The 12,901-nt window shown below is 37.5% G+C and overlaps 1 protein-coding gene across 2 annotated transcripts in view; it reads left to right on the plus strand.

Annotated features, from left to right (window-relative positions):
- SGCG (sarcoglycan gamma) overlaps positions 1 to 7,304 on the plus strand; it is a 148,633-nt gene extending 141,329 nt beyond the window's left edge. For both annotated transcript variants that reach the window (XM_059378288.1, XM_059378289.1), the window contains exons 7-8: positions 4,224 to 4,347; positions 6,490 to 7,304. In XM_059378288.1, coding sequence (XP_059234271.1) covers positions 4,224 to 4,347; positions 6,490 to 6,663 — 298 coding nt within the window. In that variant the 3' untranslated portion in view covers positions 6,664 to 7,304. The remainder of the gene's footprint in view (positions 1 to 4,223; positions 4,348 to 6,489) is intronic.
- Positions 7,305 to 12,901: the final 5,597 nt, after the last annotated feature.

Raw genomic sequence — 12,901 nt, forward strand, 5'->3', positions numbered from 1 at the left:
CAACATGGAAGCTTAAGTGGGTAGAAGAAGAATAAATGAAACAAGATGGGATTGGGAGGGAGACAAACCATAAGTGACTCTTAATCTCACAAAACAAACTGAGGGTTGCCGGGGCGAAGGGGTTTGGGAGAAGGGGGTGGGGTTATGGACATTGGGGAGGGTATGTAATTTGGTGAGTGCTGTGAAGTGTGTAAACCTGGTGATTCACAGACCTGTACCCCTGGGGATAAAAATATATGTTTATAAAAAATAAAAAATTAAAAATAAAATCTAAAAAACAAGTTTCATCCAATAACAGAATAATGAAAATAAATGCTTAAGGACTTAGGTTTATTGGACACTAGTGCTTGAGCATTAGTGAAGGGAGTGAACTCTTTCAAAAACACTTTCATTTTTCATATTTAGGTCTTTAAGCTAACCAGATTTGCTTTCTCATGTGGGGTGTATCACTATGTTTCAATTGTTTTGCTAGGGGTTAAATTTCTGGATTTGTGATTTAATCCCCTACAGTAAAGTTTCTAACTTTTAATAGGTGAATTTAACTAATTATATCTATTAAGATCACTGATTTATTATACATATTTCTGTGGTATTATGTTTTATATACTGTGCTTTTTCTTTTTCTTTTTTTCTTTCTTTTTTTTTTTTTTTGTAGACATTGTTGTTTCTGACCTTTGGTTGGATTATTAAACTTCTCCTTATTCTCCCTGCCATATTTCCCTCCAGTGGTTCTGGTTACATTATTGTAATGATTACCCTTTGTATTTTATATGCATGGAGATAAATTAATACTTTCTAATTCAGTTTGTCATTGTCATTCTCTTCTCAAAGTATAGCAAATAATTTAGAAAGTTATTCCCTTCCAAACTTCACTTTGCATGTTTTTTCAACTTTGCTTTTATTCATCTCTCTGATTATGTCTTTTAGGAAATACAGATTTAGCTTTTCTCACATACTGTGTTGATTCTTTTTCTAATGTCCATCACCGCTTCTACCAAAATACTCATTTCTTCTGGTTTTAGTTTCTATAAGTATTTTCTTTAGTGACGATCTGCACTGACAGAAACTTTTCCTTCTGGGCCTGAAATGTCTAGTCCTTTCATAGTTGAATGATGGCTAAGTTGGGATATATTTCTAGACTGACAATTTTATATCAGCATTATTAAGATATTATTCATTACTGTTGGGTCTTTGGTAAGTAAGCAATTTGTTTTCATTCTGAATACTTTTAAGATTTTCTCATAATCTTACCAGAAAGCATTTGGGTACTGGATATGTCTTAATTCGTACTTGGGCATTGGTGTACCTATTCAGTTTTAGGAACTCATGTTATTTTTCAGTTCTGGAAAATGATTAAACATTACCTCTTCATATCTGTATCTTCTCATTCTCTAGAGTATCGGCATTCTTCACTTGTGGTCTGTGGATCCGCTGGGTGTCCAAGAACAGAATTTAGTGGGTTAATGATTTTGAATGTGAAAAAGAAATCCTTCATTTTCACTGATCTCTGATTGAAATTTAGCATTCCTTCAACAAGCCACAATGGTATTAGTAGTTTCTTTGACTTTCTCATTTGTAGAAGGCAGAGATACTTTAATATCACATAAAGGTTAGAGCAAGTATCTCAAAACACATTACATCTGTTCTTCACTGCTTTGAAATTACATTAGTTGTAAGCCCTCTGGCCAGATCTTATTTAATTACTAAATAAGCTCTTAAATTGATGTATTACCCATTTAAGTAATTTTTACATTTGTATTTATTTTTTTTTACATTTGTATTTAAAAGTCATTTGTTTCCTTTGAAATTCTGTGCTTTATTTTAAAACATTAAACATTTTATGCCTTTAAAAACATTAAGCACTTGTCATTCCTCTGCTTACATCCTTTAAGTCACTTGAATGTTAGATTCCTAAGGGCAGAAAGTTGGTCTGCCTTGTTTGCTACTGTTTTTCTATAAATCTAGAAGAGCACATAATAGGGGTCTAATAAATAAGGGTTAAATGACTAAATACATTATTCCCCACACTTTTAGATCAAAGACCAACACAGTTAACATAATTTAGTGGTTAGCATTGCCTGTCAGTGGACATAATCTAGCCCTTACATGATTTGGCCAGTGCTACCTCTAGACCAGCTTTTTTTTTTTTTTATCAATTTGTATTTATGCTTTCTGGTCTCTTATCCTATGTACAAAATTTAGGCTTAATGTAAGCCTGAAAGAGCTTAAAATCAAAACATTATCCATAAATTTCAGTAATTTTTCCCCTTTGTTTGAATGGCACTAACTTGACATGAGCAATAAATATACAATCATACATGCTTGACTAGTTATATTCTCTAAATTCAAAAGTGAATATGGGTGAAGGTATATTATACCGTGTGTGCATGTGTATACACACACAGCTTATTTATTTGGTATATTTCTGGGTCACTGTTCAAAATTTTTTGTTCCTCATATAAGTGATGAGTAAGCATTTATATATTCACATATTTGATGAAAGGGTTGGATATCCAAGTAGCAAAATAAAATATAAAAAAAGAGAAAAAACTGAGTTGTTTTATGTCTGACTTCTCTTCAGTGTGTTCATGGAAATGTATACTTCAGAGCATTCTAATCACAGCCTTTTTTGGTAGAATATGTCCCAAGTTGTGCTGAATTGAGATATTTCATCTTCAAGGCTAGAAACAATGAAAAGGGGAAGAAATTTGCTATTCCAGAAGCACCATATTATAATATGGTTAAAAACTAGTAGTTGGCCCTGTTGAAGTCATTTTGTTGTTCGGTAACTAATCTTTGATACAAACTCACCTTCACTAAGATCTTTAAAATCACAAATGGATTGCCTGAAATGGACCAGACCTTGGTAAGCTGCTACATGTCTTCCTCCCCCTCCTTTTCTTCCCCATCTCCTCCCCCTTTTTTCTATCAATCCAGGCAGGAAAAATATAGACAACTAACAGACATCAAGTAGCAAAATGGGCAGGCAGTCAGCAGACCAAATCTCTAGATGTATTCAAGCATTTCCCCATAACCTAAGCTTAACATAATTTGACCAGTAAATTCTATAAATGTCTCTGTTTCCTTGTACTCAAAGTAAACATAAATTTCAAAATGTGTAACAGATCAAATTTTACATATTGGGATGTACATAAAAAAATGAAACTGTTTTCTGTGACAAGCAGTGGTAGACAAAAACTTGCCAATTAAATGCAGCAATTCCTCTGAGCTAAACATTTACAGAATAAATATTCAATCAGTTCAAATGCAAATTAATGACCCAAGGTACCTCTCTCCTCTGGAGCCACTCCCCTTTCTCTCTCTCACCACTGCCTACTCTAATCTTACTCTGCTGTGAGAGGATTACAGACTGTTTTGTATCCTGTTCCACTTCTCATTGATCTTTAAACATTTCAATCAGATCATCCTTTCAGGTTGTTGAGTTGGGTTACGTTGGGTTGAGTTGAGTCAGGTTGGGTTTGAGGCTCTAAAAATCTTTCAAATGATCGTGTCGTGCCACCTGGTGGAAATTTAGTATTTTTCAGGCAGAACCAAATGGAATTTCTCATATACTCCTAGTTCTCTAAGTTTGATTTAATCACAAGGAGATTCTGATGAATTATGCAAAAACAAAGCCAGCTGAGGCAGTCTCCATTCTGTTTCCCAACCCTATCAGTTCAGTATTTTCCCAAAAGAAATCTTCACATCTGCCCTCTAATCCTCCTAAATTAAAAAAAAAAAAAAAAATTAATAAATAAACGCAAACAAAACCTAAAGACTAACCTTACATTCCATTTTATGAAGAGGTAGTCAATGAATGTCTTACCTAGAAGTTTGTCTTTTTCCCAGACAGGTTTGTGTTTTCAGTAAAAAGATAGTTCTACAAAGTTATTTAGAAATAGCAGTTTCTTCTGGTGTGATATGCAGAGTGCTTAAACCTGCCATCTGAAACTACCATGTGGGGGATACAGCTGTGTAATGTTTTTATATGTTTTTAGAGTATAGTAATGTTGTAGACTCATATTGATGGGAAGTTAATTTCTTTACTGCACATTATTTCTGGATTTCTTGGTAAAGAATGTACACTCTATTAGCATTCAAGAATGACATCATGATACTATATTAATTGTATTTTGTATGCAAAGCCATTCAATGAGGGATTCCTTGGGTGGCTTTTTTTTTTTTTAATACTATTTTTTTGTTGTTTCTTTCCCTCATTTCAGATTAGAATCCCCCACACGGAGTCTAAGCATGGATGCCCCAAAGGGTGTTCATATTAAAGCTCATGCTGGGAAAATTGAGGCTCTTTCTCAAATGGATATCATTTTTCAAAGTAGTGATGGAATGGTGAGTTTGGTGTATGAAACTCCTGTTGTATGTCCTGATGACTTTCAGAGCAGACAGAAACTATCAATTCTTCCATACCTACTGATCCAACTACTCTCAATGGGGCGGGGTCACTGGGCATTACCTGTAAATTACAACCATGAACCGTTGTTGCCTTTCACGCTATGCTTGCTCACATCAAATTATGTTTAAATAAAAATTAAATATGAAAAATTAGAGCTTTAAAAGTCAGCCTCAATAAAGATAAAATCTGGAACTTCAAGTCCAGAAATAAGACATCACGGTACAAGCCAAAGCCATAATGAGGCAGTAGAGCCCTCTCTACTTCACACTGCTTGCTCTAATACTAGATCGATTTATTACCCGAGTTCAGGAACATTAACAGGCCTCTCCAGACCTGGACCTATCTTCTCATTTGTCAGTAGGAAAAATAAGATTTGCTTAACTATGTCACAGGGCAGTGAGAAAACAATGTGGTAATATGGCTGGCAACATTTTGAAATTACTATATTGATTTGCTACTAAGAGAAAGGTATGGTTGAGGCAGTAAATGGAGGCCATGAGAGGCAGCTCATGAGTGTGGACAGGACCTGTCCATTAGCAGGCTGCTAGTAGAATGTAAAAGACATCTAGTGAAGCCCTTTCAAGTTGTAATTTAAGAAGTTATGGTGCCAAGAGCAGATAAATGCAAAAATGGAAGTCAAGCATTTTGGATCTCATTACTAAATTATAATGTCACTTCATACTTAGAATATATTACCTATTACCTTGAAAAAATACTAATTTTAGTTTTGAAATAGTCTCACTTGTTTCCACAAATAAGGTGCCATTTTTATAGTAGCACATAGACTGACTCTTAAGTTAATCTCCCTTATTACTGGGAGATAGTTCAAAGTGAGGGGATATATTCCCATAAAGATAACGCAAGTGATCAAGGAAGGGGTATGTAGACTGCCAGTGACTAGAGTTTGCTAGAAGAGCAAGAAAATAAATACATAAATAACAACTAGAAAACATATTCACTGATTAACCATAAGAAACGAGAGTGGAGAAGCCAACAAGGAAAAGCTAAACGCACATTAATGAAAACCAGGTAGCCTCAGAACAAAAGCACTGGACAATAGCATAAGTAGGCTCTGTATTTAAAAAAAAATACAATACACATTTACTTTCATTTACTCTGGTGGTGTCCCAGACCTCAAGGTAAAGCTTTGCTTCTGATATTGTTCCACCCGCTGCTGCCCATGGCAGTGGTCAGTCTTCCAAGAGGGCATACAGACTGCAAGCATCGGGTTATGAAAAAAGTGGAGTTCATGGATGAGAGGAAGTGTCCAACATTGTTTGCAAGGAAAAACATTATGCCCGCCCATGACATGCTTTAATTCCTTCTAATAAGTAAACGCCCCGGTATGGGTAAGATTGGGCTACTCAGTGGGACGGTTCCTTGTTCCCAAAAAGATCTCCCAACCTCAATTCATGGCCATCTGGTTACATTTCAATGTAACTAAGTTGTCATGGGAACAAAAATCCCAATAGCTTTCATTTAATTTTAGTTGGCTCTGGTCTGTGTATCTACTGCTTTTTCCACATCTAAGAGAAGGCAGCTGAGTTTCAAATAACATTTTAGAAGTTAGGGAAATGGTTGGTAGCTAATAGGGTAGTTAGTAGCCTCTCACAGGAAAACAAAACCAGCAGAAATTTCAACATTCAGAGGTAAAAATTATTTAGATGAACTTATTTCTGAGGCCTGTATTTTATCCTAATGGGGGTAAAGAAGTTGATTTAGCATAAAGTCAGATTAGGTCACAAGACATATGTGAATTAACAAAACTTTTTTTTTTTTCAGATAATTCTGAAAGGTATTTTTAGTATAGCATCATAAATCTTCCTACCTCAACTAGCACAATGGGTTTAAAAATAAAAAAGACTTCTCTTCAATTTGGAGAAGGAGTTATGAAGCCCCTGCCTGAATGGAAAACAGAAATAGGCTTTAAAAGAGCCTGATAATATCTTGAGTCAGGTGCCTGTTTCATTTTCTTTGCAAAGAAGAAACTAATCTGTTTGGAGCATTTTGAGATAGGAGTTTCAGGCTATCGTGTTGATTCTCCTTTACCACTTCATCTCTTGTTTTCTCCCAAACAGCTTGTGCTTGATGCTGAAACTGTGTGTTTACCCAAGTTGGTTCAGGGGACTCAGGGTGCCGCCGGCAACTCACAAAGACTGTATGAAATCTGTGTGTGTCCGGATGGGAAGCTTTACCTGTCTGTGGCTGGCGCAGGTACCACGTGCCATGAAAACAGTCACATCTGTCTCTAAAGCCCCTGAGTTGTCCACGGAGCACCTGCCTCATTTCAGTGAGCTTTATAGATGCTGACCTCAAGCCTTCACACCAAGAAACTTGACTTCTGGTGGATGGTGGATGGAAAGCAGGAGGGCACGCTTTCAAAAGGAACTCAGAAAAATGTACCAGTGATGGTGTTCTGATGAAAATACATGTGCATGTGCATACATGGTATGTGCATATTAGACACAAAAGTCTGGCAATAACCAAAAAAAAAAGTCTTTATTCCACTAGGTTTATTTTCATCAGCACCATTGTGACTTTTTCTTTTTTGTGGATAATCAATCTACAATGAAATATTTAATTGCTCTGTGGAATTAATTTATGCTGTTCAACTGTGAATATCTAATTCCCCATAAAAGTAACATCCGTCAATACTAAAATGCCCCCAAAGTTCCATGTGCTGTTCCCACTGTATCACCCAAACCCACAAGTTCTCTCATTTTAATGCAAAGTGTGTCAGGTTTCACAAGAAATCATCAGGTTTTGAGGGGACTTGAGTTGATCTGATTTTCAATATGTAATCAAAGGAATAAATTATATAAGATCAATCATGTTTTCTTTATATATATAGTCATAAGCAATAAAAATCAACATACATTTTTCATAAACTTCAGTTTGTCTTCCTTCCTTTAATCCCTATGACAGTGGTTTGAGGTAATATTTTCCCCCAAGTTAATTGGTAATTAAAAAAAGGTTCCGCTAGGACAAGTCAGAAGGTCATGCAGCAGCTAGTGGAACTAAACTGAAATGTGATCCTACATATGAACAGCTGTTTTCGTTTCGAAAATCTCTGGTATGTTGTCTCATTCCATCCAAACACCAACCTGCGTGATAACTATGTAGATGGGGTGATATTCTTTGACAAGTGAAGAAACCAAAGTCCACTAGGATCAAACAGCTAATAGGTGGTGGGACTCAAAACTGCCCAGCCTGTGTGTTAACCTCTTATACAACAGTAACAGACTAGATGTTACTTCATAGAATCAGAGTCTTCATTTTTGAAAGTAGCTTTAATACCAGCTGGTTGCATGTGTTGCTATGTAAGTCAAATAGGACACAGTGAACCTATGAAAACAGGCTGGCCTTGTGTAAGCCCCTCACTAACTTGTAAAATGCCAGTCATCACAAAGACTGGTGGGTTTGGTTTGGTTTGGTTTGGTTTGGTTTTGTGTTTTACCAGTTGTTATAATTAGGATCTCCAAGTAGCACAAGATGTGGTAGGACCAACAGCATTGCAATTTTCTATTTATAGGATTTATAACTGTAAACACGAGTTCAGATTCATTTTCTGCAGTCTCAGAACTGAAAGTAGAAAACTGAACTTTTGATTTCTCGTGCTGTTTTTTTAACAAGGTCATTTAATAGCATTGCGTGCTTAGAACAAATCCTGTATTTTCAAACTTATGTGCATAAACACTGAAATTACAAAACAAAAATTAGGTGTGTCCTGAGTGGTTAAGAGCAAATTCAGCTCTAAATATAATGCACCCAAAGTTTCACAAGGGGTGGGTATTTTTAGGTTATAAATTGGTATTCACCTTTTCCATTTAGTAAAGTCCTGATTGCTTCAGTTAATGTCTTCTTTCCTGCTACAGCATTCCTACTGTCCTAGGGGAGTCCATTTTGCGGCAAATTAAACTTTTTTACTATTAAATCTGACATGTTGATCTTCATCTTTTTGACTTGTACCTACTCAGCTGGTTTGGAAATTGAAAAAGAAACAAGGGCTATTTTTGGAGGTTACTCAAATATCAACACTCAATAGGGTTGCCTTGGCCTGGTCTTATTTACTCTCTTGCTCCATGTTTGTGCAAAACCAATGTCTTCAAGCTTGGATGGCACAAAGTCAAGAAAAAGAATCAAGGAGGAATTATGGAGGATAGAACCCTTTCAATAAAAGATGTTATTTGGAATCATGAAAGAAGTTGCAGATAGCTGCATTCTCCAAAGTGATAAGGAATTTATCCCCAGTTAAAATCAAAACTTTTAGATAGGCTGTATTATAAAATATAGTACATAAATCTATCTTTTAAAACACATTATGCAATTTAAATGTTCCTTAAAAGTCCAAGGTCACACTATGAACATACCTAATGAGCTGTGTACACCAATACTCCTATATACTAAGTGGTTGGAGACTATTGAGTGTTGATATTTGAGTAACCTCCAAAAATAGCCCTTGTTTCTTTTTCAATTTCCAAACCAGCTGAGTAGGTACAAGTCAGAAAGATGAAGATCAACATGTCAGATTTAATAGTAAAAAAGTTTAATTTGCCACAAAATGGACTCCCCTAAGACCCGAGGATTACAGGATCCCCTCCCGTCTTAGGGAGAGCTGTGGGCCCCTGACTTCCCACAGCTCGCACATGGAAGAGGATGGACCAATGTCCCTATTCTGAAGGCAGCCAAATTCAAAGTAAAAGGAAAGGGTGAACTACATGTTGGTGGCCTTCCCCCCAAATCCAGCCACCAGGTCGATCTCGACTGCTCTGGGGTCAGTGAAGGAGAGCAGAAGCTGTTCAGAAAGGCTGTTAGGTGGTGTCTATCTAGTTTTTTGTCCCTTCCTTCCCTGATTTAAAACCTCAATTCCTACTCCACCTTAGCAGTTTGCCCTCTTAAATTCCATTTCAGATTCACTGTTGTTTCAAAACCAAATAAACTTTTGTATCAGGTGTAAACATGCAGGCAGAACAAGAGGATCTAAGGACACTGCTAGGTCGAAATTCATTTTTAACTGAATAGCGCAGCTCCACTTCTAGGTGTGTGCACCTACCTGTCCCCAACACCTGAGAGAACGCCTGCACGCGGTGCGTGCGAGCTGTTTGTGAGTGAATGAATGAATGAATGAATGGCACTACTTTAAACCATATTTGTTCAAACAAGAGAACGGAAAAAACCTTTGGAAGCCAAAGCGCGAGGACATTCCATGGGCAATTAGCAGCTTGAGCAGCGGGCAAGTGGGTCACACTCTGGATCACGCCCCCACTGCCCCCACAGTCACCGGTCACTTCCTGGAAATAGATCTCCCCGTGTATCTACATCTGGACATCTACTACTGGTTCTGTTTCTCAGGTAGAACCCTGATGAATACAGGACTAATTAAAATCTTCTCTAACTACTCTTTTCTACCAGCACTACAAATTTTACCCTCGAGCGCTACAAAACACAGGAAGTCTGGAAGATGTCGACTGGCACCCAGGGAAGAGAATCCCACACATCCATGTATCAGACGATCAGACCTGTGAACAACTACTCTTTATTTTTTTAAACACTACTTGAACATTTTGCCAACGTCGCCCTTGGGCTCTCGGCACTCCCAACCCACCCCCCTCCACCAAAAACAACTCCCCACTACTTTTTATTTTTTTACTCATTCATTCATTCACTCCTTTTGTTATATTAAATTTATTTTTTAATAAACATATAATGTATTTTTATCCCCAGGGGTACAGGTCTGTGAATCGCCAGGTTTACACATTTCACAGCACTCATCATAGCACATACCCATCCAATGTCCATATCCCCACCACCCTCTCCATCCCCCCGCCCCCAGCAACCCTCAGTCTGTTTTTTGAGATTAAGTCTTTTATGGTTTGTCTCCCTCCCAATCCCACCTTCTTTCATTTTTTCTTTTCCTACCCCCCAGTCCCGCCACATTGCATCTCCACTTCCTCATATTGGGGAGAGCATATGATAGTTGCCTTTCTCTGATTGACTTATTTCGCTAAGCATAATACCCTCTAGTTCCATCCACATCGTCGCAAATGGCAAGATTTCATTTCTTTTGATGGTTGCATAGTATGCCATTGTGTATATATACCACATCGTCTTTATCCATTCATCTGTTGATGGACATCTAGGTTCTTTCCATAATTGTGGACATTGCTGCTATAGACATTCGGGTGCATGTGCCCCTTATGAGCACCACGTTTGTATCTTTAGGATATATACCCAGTAGTGCAATTTCTGGGTCATAGGGGAGCTCTATTTTCAGTTTTTTGAGGAACCTCCACTGTTTTCCAGAGTGGTTGCACCAGCTTGCATTCCCACCAACAGTGTAGGAGGGTTCCCCTCTCTCCGCATCCTCACCGGCATCTGTCACTTCCTGACTTGTTAATTTTAGCCATTCTGACTGGTGTGAGGTGGTATCTCATTGCGGTTTTGATTTGTATTTCCCTGGTGCCGAGTGATGTGGAGCACTTTTTCATGTGTCTGTTGGCCATCTGGATGTCTTCTTTGCAGAAATGTCTGTTCATGTACTCTGCCCATTTCTTTTTCTTTTTAATTAAATTTATTTATTTTCAGCATAAAAGTATTCATTATTTTTTCACCCCACCCAGTGCTTCATGCAATCCGTGCCCTCAATAATACCCACCACCTGGTACCCCAACCTCCCCCCCCCCCCGCCACTTCAAACCCCTCAGATTGTTTTTCAGAGTCCATAGTCTCTCCTGATTCACCTCCCCTTCCAATTCTTGATTGGATTATTTGTTCTTTGGGTGTTGAGTTTGCTAAGCTCTTTATAGATTTTGGATACTAGCCCTTTATCTGATATGTCATTTGCAAATATCTTCTCCCATTCTGTCAGTTGTCTTTTGGTTTTGTTAACTGTTTCCTTTGCTGTACAAAAGCTTTTGATCTTGATGAAATCCCAATAGTTCATTTTTGCCCTTGCTTCCCGTGCCTTTGGCGATGTTCCTAGGAGGAAGTTGCTGCGGCTGAGGTCAAAGAGGTTGCTGCCTGGGTTCTCCTCAAGGATTTTGATGGATTCCTTTCTCACCTTGAGGTCCTTCATCCATTTTGAGTCTATTTTCATGTATTGTGTAAGGAAATGGTCCAGTTTCATTTTTCTGCATGTGGCTGTCCAATTTTCCCAGCACCATTTGTTGAAGAGGCTGTCTTTTTTCCATTGGACATTCCTTCCTGCTTTGTCAAAAATTAGTTGACCAGAGTTGAGGGTCTATTTCTGGTCTCTCTATTCTGTTCCATTGATTTATGTGTCTGTTTTTGTACCAGTACCATGCTGTCTTGATGATGACAGCTTTGTAATAGAGCTTGAAGTCTGGAATTGTGATGCCACTAACTTTGGCTTTCTTTTTCAATATTCCTTTGGATATTCAAGGTCTTTTCCGGTTCCATATAAATTTTAGAATTGTTTGTTCTATTTCTTTGAAAAAAATGGATGGGATTTTGATAGGGATTGCATTAAATGTGTAGATTGCTTTAGGTAGAACAGACATTTTCACAATATTTGTTCTTCCAGTCCAGGAGCATGGAACATTTTTCCATTTCTTTGTGTCTTCCTCAATTTCTTTCATGAGTACTTTGTAGTTTTCTGAGTATAGATTCTTTGCTCTTTGGTTAGGTTTATTCCTAGGTATCTTATGGTTTTGGGTGCAATTATAAATGGGACTGACTTCTTAATTTCTCTTTCTTCTGTCTTGTTGTTAGTGTAAAGAAATGCAATTGATTTCTGTGCATTGACTTTATATCCTGACACTTTACTGAATTCCTGTATAACTTCTAGCAGTTTTGGAGTGGAGCCTTTTGGGTTTTCCACATATAGTATTATATCATCTGCAAAGAGTGATAGTTTGACTTCTTCTTTGCCGATTTGGATGCCTTTAATTTCTCTTTGTTGTCTGATTGCTGAGGCTAGGACTTCTAGCACTATGTTGAACAGCAGTGGTGATAACGGACATCCTTGCCAAGTTCCTGACCTTAGTGGAAAAGCTTTCAGTTTTTCCATTGAGAATGATATTTGCAGTGGGTTTTTCATAGATGGCTTTGACAATATTGAGGTATGTGCCCTCTATCCCTACACTTTGAAGAGTTTTAATCAGGAAGGGATGCTGCACTTTGTCAAATGCTTTTTCAGCATCTGTTGAGAGTATCATATGGTTCTTATTCTTTCTTTTATTAATGTATTGTATCACGTTGATTGATTTGTGGATGTTGAACCAACCTTGCAGCCCTGGAATAAAACCCACTTGGTCGTGTCCTTTTAATCCTTTTAATGTACTGTTGGCCAGTATTTTGGTGAGAGTTTTCGCATCTGTGTTCATCAAGGATATTGGTCTGTAATTCTGTTTTTTGGTGGGATCCTTGTCTGGTTTTGGGATCAAGGTGATGTTGGCCTTAGAAAATAAGTTTGGAAATTTTCCTTCCATTTCTATTTTTTGGAACAGTTTCAGGAGAATAGGAATTATC

The sequence above is a fragment of the Mustela nigripes genome, chromosome 15, assembly GCF_022355385.1.
Source record: "Mustela nigripes isolate SB6536 chromosome 15, MUSNIG.SB6536, whole genome shotgun sequence".
NCBI classification, from domain to species: Eukaryota; Metazoa; Chordata; class Mammalia; order Carnivora; family Mustelidae; genus Mustela; species Mustela nigripes.